Source organism: Nanorana parkeri, unplaced genomic scaffold (assembly GCF_000935625.1).
Source record: "Nanorana parkeri isolate BGI_ZX_2015 unplaced genomic scaffold, ASM93562v1 scaffold181, whole genome shotgun sequence".
Classification (NCBI taxonomy): domain Eukaryota; kingdom Metazoa; phylum Chordata; class Amphibia; order Anura; family Dicroglossidae; genus Nanorana; species Nanorana parkeri.
In genome coordinates, this window is record NW_017306449.1 from 1,462,753 (window position 1) to 1,481,473 (window position 18,721).

The 18,721-nt window shown below is 42.1% G+C and overlaps 1 protein-coding gene across 3 annotated transcripts in view; it reads right to left on the bottom strand.

Moving 5' to 3' along the window:
* Positions 1-18,721, bottom strand: part of RABGEF1 (RAB guanine nucleotide exchange factor 1) — a 49,909-nt gene that overhangs the window by 10,365 nt on the left and 20,823 nt on the right. The window contains exons 3-6 of one of the 3 annotated variants that reach the window (XM_018555012.1): positions 18,001-18,170; positions 14,683-14,802; positions 3,792-3,958; positions 1,594-1,675 (exon numbers count right to left, since the gene is read on the bottom strand). In XM_018555012.1, the coding sequence (XP_018410514.1) occupies positions 1,594-1,675; positions 3,792-3,958; positions 14,683-14,802; positions 18,001-18,170 (539 nt within the window). Of the gene's footprint in view, positions 1-1,593; positions 1,676-3,791; positions 3,962-14,682; positions 14,803-18,000; positions 18,171-18,721 lie in introns of all 3 variants that reach the window. The other 2 variants (XM_018555014.1, XM_018555013.1) reach the window with 2 other exon arrangements.

An 18,721-nucleotide genomic window follows, 5' to 3' on the forward strand; every position in this document is an offset into this window, starting at 1 on the left:
AGCAAAGCAGAGACACATGTGGGCTTTTGCCGGCATTCTGACAGCTCGTATAGATCGAGAGATATCTCTCTCAAGCTATACTGGCTTTTTTTTTTTTTATCTTTTGACTTTCAAGAATAGATACAAAATGTTATGTATTAGACACATAATGTATCTATTCTTGAAAGTAGAATGTTTAAGTTTTCTGAAACATTCACTGACAGCTGAATCCTGAACTGCTGCAGGATCAGTGTCACTAACTTATTATCGGCTGTTCTGAAGTTTGAAGCAGCCTGATAATAAAAAAAATGTATTAATTTATCAAGCAGTAATAGTGAGATTAATTCACAATGACTGCCTGATATAATTAAATAAATAAAATTTGTCAGTATAAAAAAAGTGAAAAGTGTAAATAAATTAAAAAAAAAAGTGAAAAGTGTAAAAAAATTAAAAATAAGGGACAAATAAATGAATGTATGTATTGCATTTTTTTTTAGCTGTGCTGGTTTTGTTAAAAAAAAATACTACAAATCAAAACTGGGAAAAAAAGTTTTTTTTTACGTTTTTTCCTCTTTTTTTAATTTGTATTTGTCCTAAGTGAGGCGTTAGACACACATATGTGATATAAATATATAGCCCTATCTGTCCTCTAAAAAACAATATATAATATGTGTGGGTGCACTTTGTAAGAAAGTATATTACTGACGTGGAAGAATCACACAGCAAAAATGTCAAAAGTGTGTCAGTCATTTACGAACAGAAACCAAAAACAAGCTCAGTCATGAAGGGGTTAAGCAATGTTGTGAAAAATTTTTTAAAACTGAAAAATACTAAAAACAGATAGAAATTCAGAGTTAGGACTTACCGGTAACTCTATTTCCATTAGTCTTCCAGGACAGCATCACGAGATGGAATCTCCTCCCCCACACACAGGAAACACGTCACTTAATCTGCTTAAAAGACCCTCCTCTCCTCCACTCCCTCAGTCATCACGAGAACCGAAGGCAAGCTGGAAAAAGACAAGGCACAAACAGGCAATACCACTACATCACATTAACACTACAAGCATCAATGGGCGGGCAGTTGCTGTCCTGGAAGACTAATGGAAATAGAGTTACCGGTAAGTCCTAACTCTGAATTTCCCATAACGTCTTCCAGGACAGCATCACGAGAGGATAACCACACAGAAGTGCTTTGGAAGCCAGAACTGTACTGATATAGTTAAAACTGGAAAATAAAAGATGCCCAGAGCGAATAAAATGTCTGACATATTTCATCTGATCAAATCTGTAGAATAGACATTTCAGCCCTTCTAAACAGGTAGCAAGATTCATTTATTTTATGTGTAGCAGCTCCAGTAAAGAAACACTGAACAATGGATGGTGACAGAACTGTGATTAGTAACCATAAAGAAAGCCAATACCATCTTGCAAACAACAGCGATACAAATTAAGTTGTCAGCAATGTATGAATAAATTGGAGATGAGCCACAAAAGACAGTTATCTACTTTAAGGGAGAAAGAAGAAGAAAAAAAACCTAAAATCAATGGGCTTCAGCTTTAATAAATAGGGTGTGATGGTTTGTCTAGTTAACACCTGAAAGGACGGGGTTACCTTTCCAATACATCTGCAGCTTGTCTGCTGTGTTCTGGTAAAAGTCCTGAGTGAATTCTGACAACTCATCAATATTTGAATCCTGGGGAGACAGCAAAAGAGACTAAGCATCAACATGTTTCCACTACAGATTCCAACTTCAATTTTTTCCTGACACATATGAGAGATGATGGAGTTATTGATTATTGGATACACGAGAAATGAACATTTCTTCTGAGAACAATAAGCAAGTTTCTGAAACAGAATATAATGATGCCCTCTTGTGGTCTTATGGGGAAGGAACCCTTATAGCTGACCTCTTACTGTTGGCGTTTTAAAGTGTAATTTTAATTGCAACCAAGTTGGGATAAGACCTACTATAAGGTGCCCATACACCTGCCGATTATTGTACGATAATCGGCAGGTGTATGGGCAGCGTGCGACCGCTTCTACTGTAAGGTCGCATGACTTTCGTCTTCCGAGCCCGCTGGAAAACCTGCCGAAAATCGTACGATTTTCGTACGAATGCCGCAAGCGCACACTGCCCGCTCAGCACTGCAATCATCGGAAGCCCTTCCCTCAGCAGGGAGGGCTTGAGATGATCGCAAGTACAATCTGCCTGTCCAAGATGGGCAGATCGTACAAAATTTTAATCACCTTACAACCACCGCACAACGAAAGTCATGCGATGGTTGTAAGGTGTATGGGCAGCTTAAGATTTGTTACATCTTCCCATTCACATCGGATAATTAAAAAAATAATTTCATTAATATGGCAGCTTACTTTTTTTGATGGTCTTTTTAACTCCAGGACTGGAAAATCCTACTTAGTTCTCACTGTCTAAGGGGACCGGGTTTCCCATTATTAACCCAGTCTGTACTGCGCTAAAAGGTTTCATTATCACAAAGGACTGTCTGCCCTAACAGGGTTAAAGATCTCATAGCATTGTATAATAATGCGCTTTGAAAAAATGTCCCTCAGTTTTAAGCTGAATATACACACAACACCCTGCTGCTTCACATCGGAAGCCCTTCCCTCAGCAGGGAGGGCTTGAGATGATCGCAAGTACAATCTGCCTGTCCAAGATGGGCAGATCGTACAAAATTTTAATCACCTTACAACCACCGCACAACGAAAGTCATGCGATGGTTGTAAGGTGTATGGGCAGCTTAAGATTTGTTACATCTTCCCATTCACATCGGATAATTAAAAAAATAATTTCATTAATATGGCAGCTTACTTTTTTTGATGGTCTTTTTAACTCCAGGACTGGAAAATCCTACTTAGTTCTCACTGTCTAAGGGGACCGGGTTTCCCATTATTAACCCAGTCTGTACTGCGCTAAAAGGTTTCATTATCACAAAGGACTGTCTGCCCTAACAGGGTTAAAGATCTCATAGCATTGTATAATAATGCGCTTTGAAAAAATGTCCCTCAGTTTTAAGCTGAATATACACACAACACCCTGCTGCTTCTATTGTATTCGGACAGTGGCCACCGGCCGCTGTCAGAATACCCTAACGGAGCCTGCAGATGACTGGCTGCAAGCACCTTTAGGCCAGATCATTTTCCATCCTGCTACTTCAATCTGTTGCTGGAGGGATGCCGATCAGGAATCAGATGTATACCCGACTTCTATTCTCTGTATTGGCCTCCTCCAAACAGCCAGCTAAAAAGGTAAGAAATATATTTAAAACAAATATATTTCTGTATATAATGCTGTATTAGGGAGATTAACATTTTCTATTTGTCCTGGTGACCACTGTCACTAGAACAGAAAAGGATGGCAAATCTAAACTATATAGTTGTCACTGTAACAGGCGGTAAGGAAAAAAAATCTTCCAATCAAACAACTATTCTTGTGATAATTATCTTGTGATAAGCGTGCTGTGAAAAAATGCAGCATGTTTGTTAGCTACAGCTCGCGGTATACTGAGGCGACGCAGCTGAAGCGGATCCCGACAATTATGTCTGGATCCGCCCAGCTGCGTGAGTGACAGCTGGCTCTGCCTATCTAGAGGCAGAGCCAGCTGTACCCGCCCCGTCCCCTGTCCGAAAAGCACTCCTCATAGTCCTCCTTTAAATATATTTTTTTTGTAAAGCAGTGTACCTCACATAATCATGAACGCAATCTTAACTTGGATTGTGATTTTTCTTTCAGGAAAACATAGCCAAGAACAAATGCCTGACAAAGCTACAAAAGAAGCATCTTCACCGACCTTCTTGTGATGCATGGCCTCCAGGAAGACTTTGCACTGCTTGTACACGTCAATTCCCGCTTTATGATACGTCTTCAAAAACTCAATAAAATCCTTGGACACGCGATCAGTCTCAATGCTGCACTGACGGGTGAGAGAAGGACTGGGAGCTTTCGGTTCTTTCATATCTGCTGTCAATAGGGAGGATACAGACCTTAGAAAAAGTGTACCTGTCATGTAACCTTTACCAAACATCAATGTACATGTACAGACTGAACAAAGCCCTTTATTCACTGTAGTATCATCATCATTCTCTTGATTAAAGAGGTCCCTGTTACACTAATATCACACAATCACTTAATCATCTCTGAAAAGCAAACAAGTGATGAGGTCACAAGGATTTCAAAAATGTAGTAGGCATATTCCTGCAGGTTAACGAGAAAAGATGTTGGCTGACTTCACACACATTTAATAAACAAGAAGTCTTTCTTTTTTTGTAAGTGTGGGATGTTTCATTGTACATCTATATGGGTGTCTCCCAGACCCTCCACAAAATCTTCCCATGCTAAGAATTTAGAAAAAGGCACCATTCACACCTGCAAATGGGGCCAGATCGCAGAGTCTCACAAATTCCTCTATGAGACTTGTGATCTGCTGCGGAGGCATGGCCCTGTGTATAATCCAATGACAGCTGCCATCGCCTGCAGCTGTTTGCAAGTATTCGCACAGGCTGCAATTACCTGTAGGTGACCGAACTTGGATTCAGACTTTTTAAATCCAGGTGAGGTCATCCACAGGGGCCAGTCTCATTTATTCTTCTGTGAGACTCATGCGATCTGCTGGGGGCAGCGGCGATGTATAATTCAGTGACAGTTGTAACCACAACCTGCAAACAGCCCCAGGTTATGTTAGCTGTCACTGGATTTTACAGTGCCTCCTGCCCACAGCAGATCGCAGGAGTCTCTAGGAGGAAAACATGAGACTCCGGCCCCATTCCCAAGTTTCTGTCCTGAAGCTATGGTGTCACAGGGAAAGAAGGGATGAGAAAATCCTCCAGAGGGAACAGATAGAACATGAAAGCATTAGTTGGGAGAAGAGGAGAGTTATAAACGATGTCAGGTATAGTTGTGTTTTCCTGTGCCGGTGAAAGTAATTCTCTTGATTTTTGTCCTCATGTACCAGGAACAAATAGTAAGAGAAAATCTCCATAACGGGACCGCAAGTAGCACTTAAAAGGAGAACTATGAGATGAGTGATTTCCACTCACCTCATAGTTCTAAGCCGACCTGTGACAATGAGACTGTCACAGGTCGGCTCAGTAGATCGGGAGGTGAGGGAACACATACCGGGTTCCCTCACCTCTCGATCCTGTCACGGCCCTGCTCCGATCTGCCAGCGCTGACTGGCGGAACGGACGGGGCGGGTACAGCTGGCTCTGCCTCTAGATAGGCAGAGCCAGCTGTCACTCCCGCAGCTGGGCGGATCCCGTCTTCCGAGTCGGGATCCGCTCCAGGTGCGGCGTCTCAGTATACCGCGAGCTGTAGCTCGCGGTATACTGAGCTTAGGGTAACGGGAGGACGCTTATTTGTGTCCTCCCGTTACCCTAAGGAGAACTATCGGGAAAAACACTGACCCCATAGTTCTCCTTTAAATCTGACAGAAGTGCAAATGCTTCCCCACTGTAAACACACAAAAAAAGGACAATGGATGTTGTTCATCTGATACCTGCAAGATAGACAGGTCTGGATAGTACTTGGGCTTCTGTGAAGCATGCCGCACAGTCCTCGCACCCGTAAGAGCTGAACTCCAGGCTAATGGTAAATATACAGTTAAAATACCTACAAATATATACACTCACTGGACACTTTATCAGGTACACGTGTTCGACGGCTCGTTAATGCAACTATCTAAATCAGCCAATCACATGGCAGCAACTCAATGCATTTAGGCAAGTAGACATGGTCAAGACGATCTGCTGACATTCAAACCAAGCATCAGAATGGGGAAGAAATTAGATTTAAGTGACTTGAATATGGCATGGTTGTTGGTGCCAGAATGGCTGGTCTGAGTACTGCAAAAGCTGCTGATCTACTGGGATTTTCACACACAACCATCTGTAGACTTTACAGAGAATGGTCAGAAAAAGAGAAAATATCCAGTGAGCGGCAGTTCTCTGGGCGAAAATGCTGATAGAAAGGCAACAGTAACTCAAATATCCGCTACAACTGAGGTATGCAAAAGAGCATCTCTCAACACACAACACGTCGAACCTTGAAGCAGATGGGCTACAGCAGCAGAAGACCACAACTGCCACTCCTGTCGGATAAGAACTGAGGCTACAATTCCTATTGGACAATAAAAGATTGGAAAAACACTGCCAGGTCTGATGAGTCTCGATTCTACATAAACATGAAAGCATTGATCCATCTTCCCTTGTATCAATGGTTCAGGCTGGTGGAGATTCACGTTATGGATGTGCAGCCGACAAATCTGCAGCAACTGCATGATGCTATCATGTCAATATGGACCAAACTAAGGAATGTTTCCAGCACCTTTTTGAATATATGACAAAGAATTAAGGCCGTTCTGAAGACAAAAGGGGGTCCAAGCTGTTTTAAAAAGTTGCATCTAATAAAAAGGCCAGTGAGTGTTATTACCTACCAAAGGATTTGTATTCCTTTTCAGCTGGTTGTGCAATTCAAACAGCTCCAAAGTACCCCACAGACACCATTAGTTCCTAATTTAGCTTTCTTGTTTTTTGGGTCACCTTCTATCCTAGCAGGTTGCAGGATTTATCACAGCACCAGATGACTCATCATTCATCTAGCGCAGGCTCGTCAGGGGGCCCACTGCAAGAACTCAAAAGAGTCAGCCGGGTCTTGATGACAAAGTAAACAAAGATTGCAGCACAGGATGTGCAGAGGAACAGCAGCAGGAGAGAAAAAGACAATGCAGGATTTGTTGGGCTTCTATATGTTTTTTCGAGATAAAAGACCATCAAACTTAAGTGACATATTGTGGATGAATTTAAAGGAGAACTATGAGGTGAGTGATTTTCACTCAACCTCATAGTTCGAGCCGACATGTGACAATGAAACTGTCACACGTTGACTCAATAGATCGGGAAGTGAGCGAACACATACCATCGCTCACTCACTTCTCGATCATCTCCCTGTCACTCACGGCTCCCTGCAGGGATTCCTCCCCTCCAGTGCTGAACGGACGGAGGAGGGGGCGGGTACAGCTGGCTCTGCCTCTAGATAGGCAGAGCCAGCTGTCAATCACGCAGGTGGGTGGATCTTGACAGTAATGTCGGGATCTGTCCCGGCTGCGGCGGTCTCAGTATACCGCTAGCTGTAGCTAGCGCTGTACTGAGCTTTGGGTCACGGGAGGACGCTAGTTTGTGTCCTCCTGTGACCCATAGTAGAACTATGGGGAAAAACACTTACCCCATAGTTCTCCTTTAATGGAAATGGGTGACACCCCTCTCTAATTCTTTCTGCGGCAGCTGCTCCTGGCCCCCACTAGAGGGAGCTAAAAGGGAGAGACTGCTTTGTGTTGGGATAACTGAGCAGAGCATCCCTTTACTTCCCTTCAGCTAGTAGTGGTGGTGGGTAGAGAAAGAAACATTCTGCTACTAGGATGAAACTGGAAGTTATCAGCAAAGCACATTCCCCCTGCAACTGATCTATTTATGCAGGCTGCTGAGACTAGCAAGACTAAAGGAAAACTACTAAGAGTGCTCATATCCTTCAATTGTGCTAGAGCTGTGTATTGTTTGTGACAAATGCAAATAAGTGCAAGAATTACACCAACTAAAATGATATGAATGTAAAAACACATAGTTTAATGGAACATACATACAAAGAATTATGCACCCACCTCTTAGCTTGTCGCAAAGCACTTGCAAACCAGTAGAGGCAAAATGAAGTTAAATATGACAATCAACGCATTTAAAAACATACAAAATGGTTAGAACAAATAAATGATTTTATGAAGAAAAAAAAAAAAATGAAAACCAAAACAGGTTAAAGCAAACAATGAGAGAAGACAATGAAGGTCTAGAAGCACACATGCAACAAACACTGCACACAGTAAATGGAGATTTAAAAAACACACCAACCTAACTGTATAGCATAGGAAAGAACACTTACCTCATTTTACACAGCTTAAAAGAGAGGTGCACTTAAAAACAAAGCCCCTTTAGGCTGTAGTCACTGATCCTCCCTCCTCACATAGAGATAAATACTTACCGAGTTCTGACAAGCTTGGCCTCGTTTGTTGACATCCTATGGTGGACCTCTTCCCCTCCTGCCTGCGCAGTACATCCCGTGTATGATTTCCCGTACATCCCATATATGACTTCTATAGGGCTCTACTACCACTAATGAAAGTCAGCTTTTGTAACAGCTTTATTCTTTCATTGTTTCAACTGAATATACAGCGCTAATAGCTCAATTAGTGAATATTTAAAACGAAATGCAAGTGTGTATACACAAACTAATCTTATATATCTAACAACAAGTGACATGTGAAACACAATGTTATAAAATTATTCCTATTTAGTATCAATAGAACCGTGACTGAAAACAAAATATCAAATCATTGTGCTATCATGTTTCAAAAATAAAATTTTCTTTGTATCCTTCACATTACGTCTAATGTGCGATAAATCACTGTGCAATCAACATATATGTGAACAAAAAAGTATTTGTGATAATTTGACTCCACTTCAACATAGGTGGTCGGTGGTTTAAATGGTGCTTTTCTGTGGTTTAGATTGTGCTTTTAAACCACAGAAAAGGGAAGCTGAAGGAAAGCTGAGAGGCACACAGAAAGCTCTGTGTGTGTGGCTGCTCAGACGCCTGTGGACTTGATCTATGACTTTTTTCTTTGCATGATTGGATGAACACTCTACACTTCGAAGATTGGTGGTGGTACAGTGCGAGTCAGTAAAGACGCCGCATCAGCGTGTTCCATCAGAAAAAACATTTGGGGCTGTCTGTTCCAGCCAAAAGATTGCGGTGAGTACGCACTTTGAAAGGGGGATGTGTTGATAACAATACAAACCACAGAAAAGCACCATTAAACCACCGAACGCTGGGAGGCTCGACCACCTATATTGAAGTGGAGCCAAATTATCACAGAGACTTTCTTGTTCTCACGTATATATTTATTGCACAGTGATTTATCACACATTAGCAGTAAGCACAATGATTTTGTTTTCAGTCACGGTTCTATTGATACTAAATAGGAATAATTTGATAACATTGTGTTTCACATGTCACTTGTTGTTAGATAAATAGGATTAGTTTGTGTATACACACTTGCATTTAGTTTGAAATATTCACTAATTGAGCTATTAGCGCTGTATATTCAGTTGAAACATCTTTAGACCTACTGGTTTATAGTACAGCAGCTTTCAATTAATATTCACCGATAATATACAAACACTTTATAAATTAATCTTTCAGTACACATTGCATCGAATTGAAGTTGTCACAGAAGATCTAGGATTCATTGCATCCTATTTCTTGTCACTTAGTTCGATTACCATTTTTTCACTTAATTGTTTTGCCACTCAGTTTGAGTACCATTCATTTATCCATGGTTTAAATTTTATTGGTTTATGTTCATACGTAAAAAAAATCGAACCCTTAGCGCTGTTCATTCAGTTAATTAATTCTTTCATTGATGAGAGAATTAAGCCGTTACAAATACCGGATCGCTATCAGCTGTGCACACCGCTCTGCTATTTCAGTTTTGACAGCTCTGTAGAGATGGGGACTTCCGAATGTGTACAGGCTTTTTGTTACATTCTTCACAGAAACATGTAACAATATATTTCAAGGCTGAAACAATGTTTCAAGGCTTCTGACTGGCTGGGAACCATCAGAAGTCTTTAGTGAGATCTGATCCTGAAATGCTGTCAGGATCAGTATCAGTAGGGTTTGGCTGTTCCTAAATTTGGAGCAGCCTAAGGCCCCGTTCACACTGAGTGGTTTATCGCGCAATTTCTGCCGCAAAATGGCGCATATTTCCGCGTGATATCGCTCTATGTAGCTTGTCCAATGCATTTCAATGGAGCTGTTCACATCTCACAGCTCAATGTCACCTGTAGCTCAAGCTTGTCGCTCGTACATGACCCTTTTTTCTGCGGATGCCGCGCAATTCGGCTCCAATAGACTCTATGGTGTTGCGCAAGATCGCGCATTACCGGCGATATTGCACGACTTTGTCGAGCGATATCGCGCTACAGAAGGGTTACTTTTGCACTGCAAAATGGAAGGAAAGAATGATGTCACATTAAGATCGCTGTTGATTGGTTACAGTCCAATGTAGCAGAGACAAAGTCCCGCCCAAAAAAACGTGATACGTAGCGCGATAAAATGTGCACTGTCGCTCAGTATCGCGCAATGTAGCTCTAGCCGCTCAGCACGATGTCGCGGAAAAATGCGCAATATCCATGTCGCTCAGTGTGAATGGGGTCTAATAATAACGAAAAATTTAAACAAATAGGTCATAATGACTGGTAGATATAATTGACAAAAAAAGTGTAAAAAAAATAAAATACAAATATATTATTTTTAATTATACTATAATTATAAAAATTTACCTCTTACAATACAAATCTGCAGCTGAGCTGCAGATTTGTTTTTCACTCGAAGGGGTTATTTTTTAAAACATATAACCCCCTCAGGACAGCTTTGTTCAAAGTATGTCACTGTCCCTAAGTGTGACAGATAGTGACACGTAATGACAGTGACATTGTAGTCCATCTAACCACTAATTGCTTTTAGAAAAAAACATTTTTTTTTAGCTTTTAGTTTTAGACCCCCTAGGGATGCGAGGTGTTTCCAAATTAAAGACAAATAAACAAATTTATTTTAATGCATTTTTTTAAGCTGTGCTATTTTTATAAATAGTACAAATTAAAACTGGGGAAAAAGTGTTTTCTTTATTTTATATGTTATTCATACTGTGACGTGTTAGGCACACATATGTAATATAAATATATAGCCCTATCTGTCCTCTAAAAAACAATATATAATATGTGTGGGTGCAAAGTATATTATTGCCGAGGAAGAATCACACAGCAAAAATGTAAAAAGTGCGTCACTCATTAACCCCTTCGTGACTGACGACGTACAGTGTACGTCGCCAGCATCGGGGCTGTTTAAACAGACTCCCGGCGACTTTTGCCGCCGGGACTCTGTTTAAACTTGTAGAGCCGACTGTCGGCTTTACAACAGAAGCGATCCTGGCGACTTACCTGTCGCCAGATCGCTTCTGTGTCCCGTAGAAGGGGCCGCCCCCCCGCCGGACACCCCCGCTGTGCTTCCCGGGCTCCGTTGCCCCTCCTACGGGATATCTCTAAATTGATGACCTGTGGGGGCTTTTAAAGCGTCTTCTATTGACTTTTTGGGGTACTGCAGTTTTTCGCCGTTTCACAGACGCACGCAATTTGTAACCTATGCATGTTGGGTATCGTTTTACTCGTTGTAACCTCATCTTTTATGTCATTTAAAAAAATTGTTATTTTGTTGTGTTTTGGGGCATTAAATTTTTCACTAAATGTTGGGGTTTAATAAGGAGTTGCGCTAATATTGCGCAACATAAAAATTTGCAACTACCACCATTTTATTCTATAGGGTCTTGGCATTCAGAAAATATATAATGTTGGGGGGTTTTAAGTCATTTTCAGGCCTAAAATGTGGAATATAACATGGGTGCAAAAAATGAAAAAAGGGCCTCAGTCATGAAGGGGTTAATGAACAGAAACTGGGGGGGGGGGAAAAAAAAGCTCAGTCATGAAGGGGTTGAAGTGAGAAATTGGATGATATATTGACATATTTCTGTTTGCAGCATCTTACCTGTGACCAATTTATCAGCCGACTCTGTGCCTCAGACCACAACCATTAAATAGAAGTCAGCTATCACAAGCAATCCAAAAGGGATTTTGTTTTTACCAGATGTGCACATAAGAACGCACACTTGTGTCCCTTGAACAAGCTTGTCTAAGTGTGCTGCAGATATCCCCGGTGCTGCAAATGTTTCAGCAAGTTGAACATTTAGCAGCTTTAAGCGGAACTCCAAGAGAAAAACATTTTGTTTCTACAGCAGCAGCACAATGCAAGTCAGTTACCTGTAACGCTTCGTATCCTATGCCTGCAGCGCTGCTTTGTACAAATGGCATCTGCAGTGATGTCTGATACTAGTCACAGACCTCTCCTCCCGTCACTGTGAGATCTCCCTTCACCTGAACTAAAAACCAGCCAGTAAAGGGTAAGAAAGCAAAATCAACTAGAATCCTTATGTGACCAAAGCCCAATGCATACTATATGTGGTGGATAATATTACCAGAAAACCGTTTTGCCCTTTCCCTCACTTCTTGGAGCACATCAATATATACATATGTACCATGCTTCAAGAGCCACCGTAAGAGAACCTACTTTATAGCAACTGTGCTCAACCCTAAAACATGGAAAGCCTATGTCAAGTGACACTAAACTCAGGAGTTAAAGTGAACCTTTACCCCCTTAACTAAAAATCACATCAGCATACAACTCTGCATGTTGTTATATTATTATCTGTTCATTCGTTAAACAAACATATTTTTTTCCCACTTTGGCACAAATGATCCAAGTGCCCAAGCACTGCATCCTGGGAAAGATGACATCAGCAGAGCATTGCTGGGAAATCTCATGAGACCTCAGGGAAAGGCATTTTCTCCCCTGAGATGATGTGCATGGTCACATGTCCTAGTCACATGTGCCAGAGTTCCAGGAAGGGGAGATCTAGTAACATGCCCTTCGTTAACATGGCCACTGTGAGAAGACAAGAAAAATAAAGTATGCAAAAAATAAGCCGGCAATTGTGTAGCAGTATCTGTTTGTAGATTGTCATTACTAAACATTTCTAAAAGTGTGTTTGTTGTTATTTTGAAGACATGGGTTCCTCTTTAAATCTTAAAGTGCATTTAAGTACCCTAAAGGAGAACTATTGGGTAAGTGTTTTGCCCCATAGTTCTCTTAAGGGTCACTGGAGGACACAAACTAGCTTCCTCCCGTGACCCAAAGCTCAGTATACCGCGAGCTACAGCTCGTGGTAAACTGAGACCCCCGCAGCCGGGACGGATCCCGACATTACTGTCGAGATCCACCCAGCTGCGTGATTGACAGCTGGCTCTGCCTATCTAGAGGCAGAGCCAGCTGTACCCGCCCCCTCCCCGTCTGTTCCGCCAGTCAGTGCTGGAGGATCGGAGCGGGAAGGGGGAATCCGTGCAGGGAGCCTTGAGTGACAGTCACGGCTCTCTGCAGGTACATGATCGAGAAGTGAGCGACGGTATGTGTTCGCTCATTTCCCGATCTATTGAGCCGACGTGTGATAGTTTAATTGTCACACGTCGGCTCGAACTATGAGGTTGAGTGAAAATCACACCTCATATTTCTCCTTTAACTATTGACAAAAACTTATCTTATTTGTGTATCACTCGGCTGTAGATCCTCAAATCATCTCTGAATTGATGCTGACACTGTCCTTCCTTCTGGAGGGTGGCTACTTTTGTTCCCCATGGTCCCTGTGTGCGTTGTAAAGTAGCCATCGCTCCGAGCTCGCTCCTGTGATAGACTACAATCTCATTCTTAATTTACTAATTTGTATTGAGATTGTAGTCCATTACAGGAGTGAGCTTACAGCACCGCTTTACAACACACACAGGGACCATGGGGAACAAAAGTAGTCACCCCCCAGAAGGAAGGACAGTGTCAGCACCAGTTCAGAGATGATTTGAGGATCTACAGCCGAATGATACACAAATAAGATACATTTTTGTTAATAGTTGGGGTGCTTGAACGCATTTTTAAGGTTTAAAGTGACATTCAAGTAAAAATGTTTCCCCCTCCCCCCCATGTAAATGTTAGCACTTACCTTAAATGATGTCTCTTATTCTGATCTTCTTCTTCTTTCCCCATGTTTTCATGTGTCTCTCCAGCGGTGCGGCGGCTCTCCGATCCAGCGCTGACTGCTCTGTCCCTCCGATCCAGCGGTGTCTCCATGCGTCCATAGACTTACCTTGCGTCTCTGCTCGTCTCCCGGCCGAGAATCGGAACTGCGCATGCGCCCGCCCCAAGATCCTTTGCGGCCGTACGATCACTTCCTGATTTTCGGCGTGGGAGCGAGCAGCGATAACGAGGTAAGTTTAAAACTAGTTAAAGCGTTTTTTTTTTAAAACTTCTTGCATAGTGTCACTTTCGGTCAGCCTGCCATTTTCTTGAACTACACTCATCAGCTGCAGATGAACAAGCCAACTTTTTTATGGATCTCCCCACAGAAAGCTTATTAGGAGCCAACAGGCATCACATCGGACCAAAACCTGAGAGAGAGCAGCAGAATATAGTACTTGTGAAAAAATCATGAATTGACAAAGAAGGAATACACATGGAACATGTACACTTAGAAGATGGATTAGAGTTATAGGGAGATTAGTTATCAAAGGCTTCAGCTACTCAGAAGCACTTTAGCTTAAACTAAAACTACTAAAGACAGTTCCAGCTGATCACATACAGCCCACTACATGCTGTATTCCAGATCAACAGGCGATTCTAGCTTGACATTAAAGCAGCGGTGGAGATCAAACATGAACTCTTCAACTCCGTGCAGCTCTCTGCTTCATATAAACCAGAAAAACAGTACAGAGAGAACACCCTAGAGGTGTTTAGCAATTATAGAAGTCATATCAATACTACGGGAGCTCAGTTCAGATGCCCCTGAGTTATAACCAAAGCAAAACAGAATCGCTGCTTCTTAGTACAGAGAGAAGAGTGGAGGGGATCACAGACAGACTCCAGCCTAGAGTATAAAAGGAAGGATGCACTGAAGCAAGCAGACAGCACTCACTAAGCTGTGTTACCTTCAGCCGGGGAGGAAAGCTCCCAGGGAGGGACAAAAAGACCCCTCAGGTCCCTGAGAATATCAGCACTGCGCTCCCTCCCTCCTGCCTGCGACGGCTTAACAGACTTTTCTTCAATATCTGAGGAAAATTCAGCAGCAAACCGGGTAGCAAAATGGGTTAAAAAAAAAAACAAGAGGGTAAACAATCAGGATAAAGAAAAAAAAAAAAAGAATCAGAACAAATGATTAAATAGGATCAATGAGACACGCTGGGAATGGAAAATAAACCCTCTTTAGCAATAAGCATACCATGCGTCAGTTTATACGAGATCTCCTGCAATATTCCTTAGCACACCTGTATAGTAGTGGATATAATGGTGTGTGGAGAGGGACAAAGAACATTGATGCAGAGCTAGGGCAGTCCGTTTGAATGGGCTGCCTGCTGCATCTAAAACACATTTAAAGAAGTGCAAGCACCTTTTTCTTTTTTAAATCGCATTGCACCACATTGTATAGTAATAGGTCCCCATGTGATGTGGTGCGATATAACACATGTGAGATGACTAGGTGCACTGGTCATCTCACATGTGTTAAAATATAAAAAGACTAGGCGTCTTTTATATTTTACCAAAAAAATGGCCATCATATTCTGTTTCTGTGCACTAAATTTCATTCTACTGTATTTTATGCTAAAAATACTTGTTTGATAAACATTTGCGCAAATACCGTGCAACATAAAAAATTGCGACTGCAAATGCATGAAAGTGCAACCGACATGGTCATACCACTTTAAAAATAAGACAGTGATAGATTCGCTGCATTACATAAAATACTCTGTCTGCACTTGAACAAATCAATGAGCTGGGAAGGTTTTTCTTGCACGGTACTGCTGGAAAATACAGAATATCAAACCTCGGTCTATTTAGAGAAGCACTTGAAGCCGCCTCCTAAAGCCACCCTCTCCATTTCTGCCAAGTTTCAGCAAAGTATGCGTAGCCTTTTAGTCATTCTCTACATTTTATATTTTTAGGCTCTCATACACCAGCGCTGATTTACGAACTCTGATCCACACTGGAATGCAGAATAGAGACTATGAAGACCAAATATAGCTATGGAATGAAGAGCGCAATACAAACAACTTCCTTACTGGCAAGTGTTTTGCTGGCAGCATATGCAAAGTAATGTACCGGTTGAAGAAAAAAAAAAGGGAACTGGATGTGCTGAATTTTAGATTAAAGTGCACCTGTCATTTTCTGCAATGAAGATGTAGGAGAGATTTTATGGTATTTGGGAAGGCTAAAATCACAGTTTCTGTACATTAAGTCCCATCCCACATACATACATACATACATACATACATACATAGAGAGAGAGAGCGAGAGAAAAAGAAATATATACACAGACACACACGCTGCTATGGCGCCTACAGGAGAGTTAGTTGTGGCAATATAGGTGTAAGACAGCCTTTCTCTCCAAAATAAAACTCAAGCAGCTATTCCGCTCACATCCTAACCTTCTGGTGCTACCAAGCTAAAATTCAACATGAATGAAGGCATACACAATGTTCTAAGGCAGACCTAAGACTAAAATATAGACTTGGCCTCAGAATGATGCTTTAAAATAAATTAAAAAAAAAAAAAAAAACCTTACAAATGTGTTATTTCCACAACAGAGGTCATATAGTCTGCAGTACCCAGATGCCAGCATTTCTTCTAGCTGTTGGAGAGCACCAACTAATTCCTTAGCTAACTAGTCATGTACAAGTTAGTGGCTCTCATGCACACAGCCACACACACGCTGCATTACTTTACAAATCCCAGTTGACATGACCAATAAAAAAAACCCCAGTGGTAACCTGCTTATAAGTTCCATTCAGACCTACTTGTCAGTTGAGTGACCTGCTGCACTGTCAGGAAGAGAAACCTGATGCAGAGTGCAGGGGAAGCTCTTCCCTGCAATGTGCACAGTGTGGTGTGTCTGAAGAGAAGGTCTGAATAAAGAAGTATTTCAAAGGAGAGCTATGAGGTGAGTGATTTCCACTCATCCTCATAGTTAGCGCCGACGTGTGACAAAGAAGCTGTCACAGGTCGGCTCTAGCAATCGGGAAGTGAGCAGAAGCATGTACCGATCCGCTCACTTCCTGATCGTCTCCCTGCAGGGAGCTGTCATTCACACAGCTGGGTGGATCCAGACAGTATTGTCGGGATTTGGCCCGGCTGCGGCACTACTGAGCTTTGGGTCACGGGAGGAGGTTAGTATATGACCTCCCGTGACCCTAAAGAGAGCTATAGGGAAAAACACTTACCCCATAGTTCTCTTTTAATGATAACCATTGTGGCCATACACTCTAAGGCAGAGTGGTAACCATTGAACACCACACCAACAATGACTCAAGTATTATGGAGGGTAGGGGGGTTGGTCAGGGGAAGAACTGTAAATATAGTTGATATCGCAAGGAAATTTGGTATATATCTACTGAGTGATGGGATATGTATATGCTTACTGAGGGAAGGGGATTAGGCTCTGTTCACACAGGGCGATCTGGCATTCCTGCGGCAAGAACCTACAGGTTCCTGTGGCAGAATGCCAGGCATAGATGATTGTTGCTGGACGCATCTATCCTGCAGCCAGTGACAGTCATCTATCCTAAACCGCATGTAATTGTACCATCTATGATTACATACGTACTGCCGCTGACAGATGCTGTGGCTGCCACCCTGTCATTTACTTCCATGTGTACAGCAACCGCACATGAACAGGACACCTGGGATTCCTGCCTCAGGGATCTGTGGGCCCTTAGCTGGAGGAATCTCAGAAACACCCGTGTAGATGGGGCCTAAGAGAACTGTGTATACTGCTGTTATGGAAGGTGGATGAGAACTGAATACTTCACATACTAAGCAGAGGATTTGACAAGATTTATCCAGGCCTGACAACTAAGCAATGCCGTGTACTAGAAGGCTTGCACAGAGCTTTCTATCCATATAGTAACATACATTACTTACCCACCACTGGTTACCGCTTGCAAGTCATACAATATCAGAGGCTACAAGAAAGCTGCTGATTACCATTAGAATTGAGAGATTTTGATATCGATGAGTTAGTGGAGGACCCGCACTAAGTACAAGGAACTTGGTCTCAGACCAGAAGTGGTCATGTGAGAGGAGGAAGGATGGCTTGTCTCGGTTTAAGTCCTGTACAATGTCTTCCTCTCTCCCCCTTCTTCACATCATTATGTTTACTACTAAGTTACAGGTGTGCTTTACTCTTCATCTAACAGCAGAATAGAGGAAAAGACGTTTGATGAATAGTAGATGCATGGAATGTAAAAGGTTACCTTTCTTCTGCACACTTTTGGATGAGGCAGTGAAGAATTTCTTTACTGTGGTAACCTTTCTTGTCTTTTCATTAGATTTCTTTTCTTCAAACTTGGCAAAGCCAAGTGACGGCTGACCTCCCTGGGCACCCTGGCTGCTGGCATAGGCCTCCTCTTCTTCCCGCTGCAAGCTATAGGAGACATCAAATATCAGAAAAGGTCACACATACAATTCTACAGCAATATGTGGCAGTGTTTGCTCAAATAACACTGACTTAAGCATGGTGCTACAAGGATTAGCTCAGATGCTGGCAAATTCAACAACCGACTTGAGTGAAGGTCAGGAGGACTTCTAAACTTTACTTTAGGAAGCTAAGACAAAATTATAGATATCATTTTAAGACACTAAAGCTGGCCATACACCTTACAATTTATCTGCAGATTTTCTGTGGTCAGATGGAAAAGGTGCAACAGATTCCTCCATCTACACTTAACTGTGTGGATGGAGTAATCTCCACCTGGGCCAATTTGTTGCACTTTTTCCATCTGACCACAGAAAATCTGCAGATAATTGTAAGGTGTATGGGCACCTTCAGACTGGGGCAGACCAGACGAAATCTGGAACAGCTGTGCAAGGCAACCAATCAACTTCCCGCTTTAAATGTTAAAGCTGAACTGAACTGAGGACAGAAGCTGATTGGTTACTATGCACAGCTGCTCCAGTTTTAGAACTTCCCCCCCC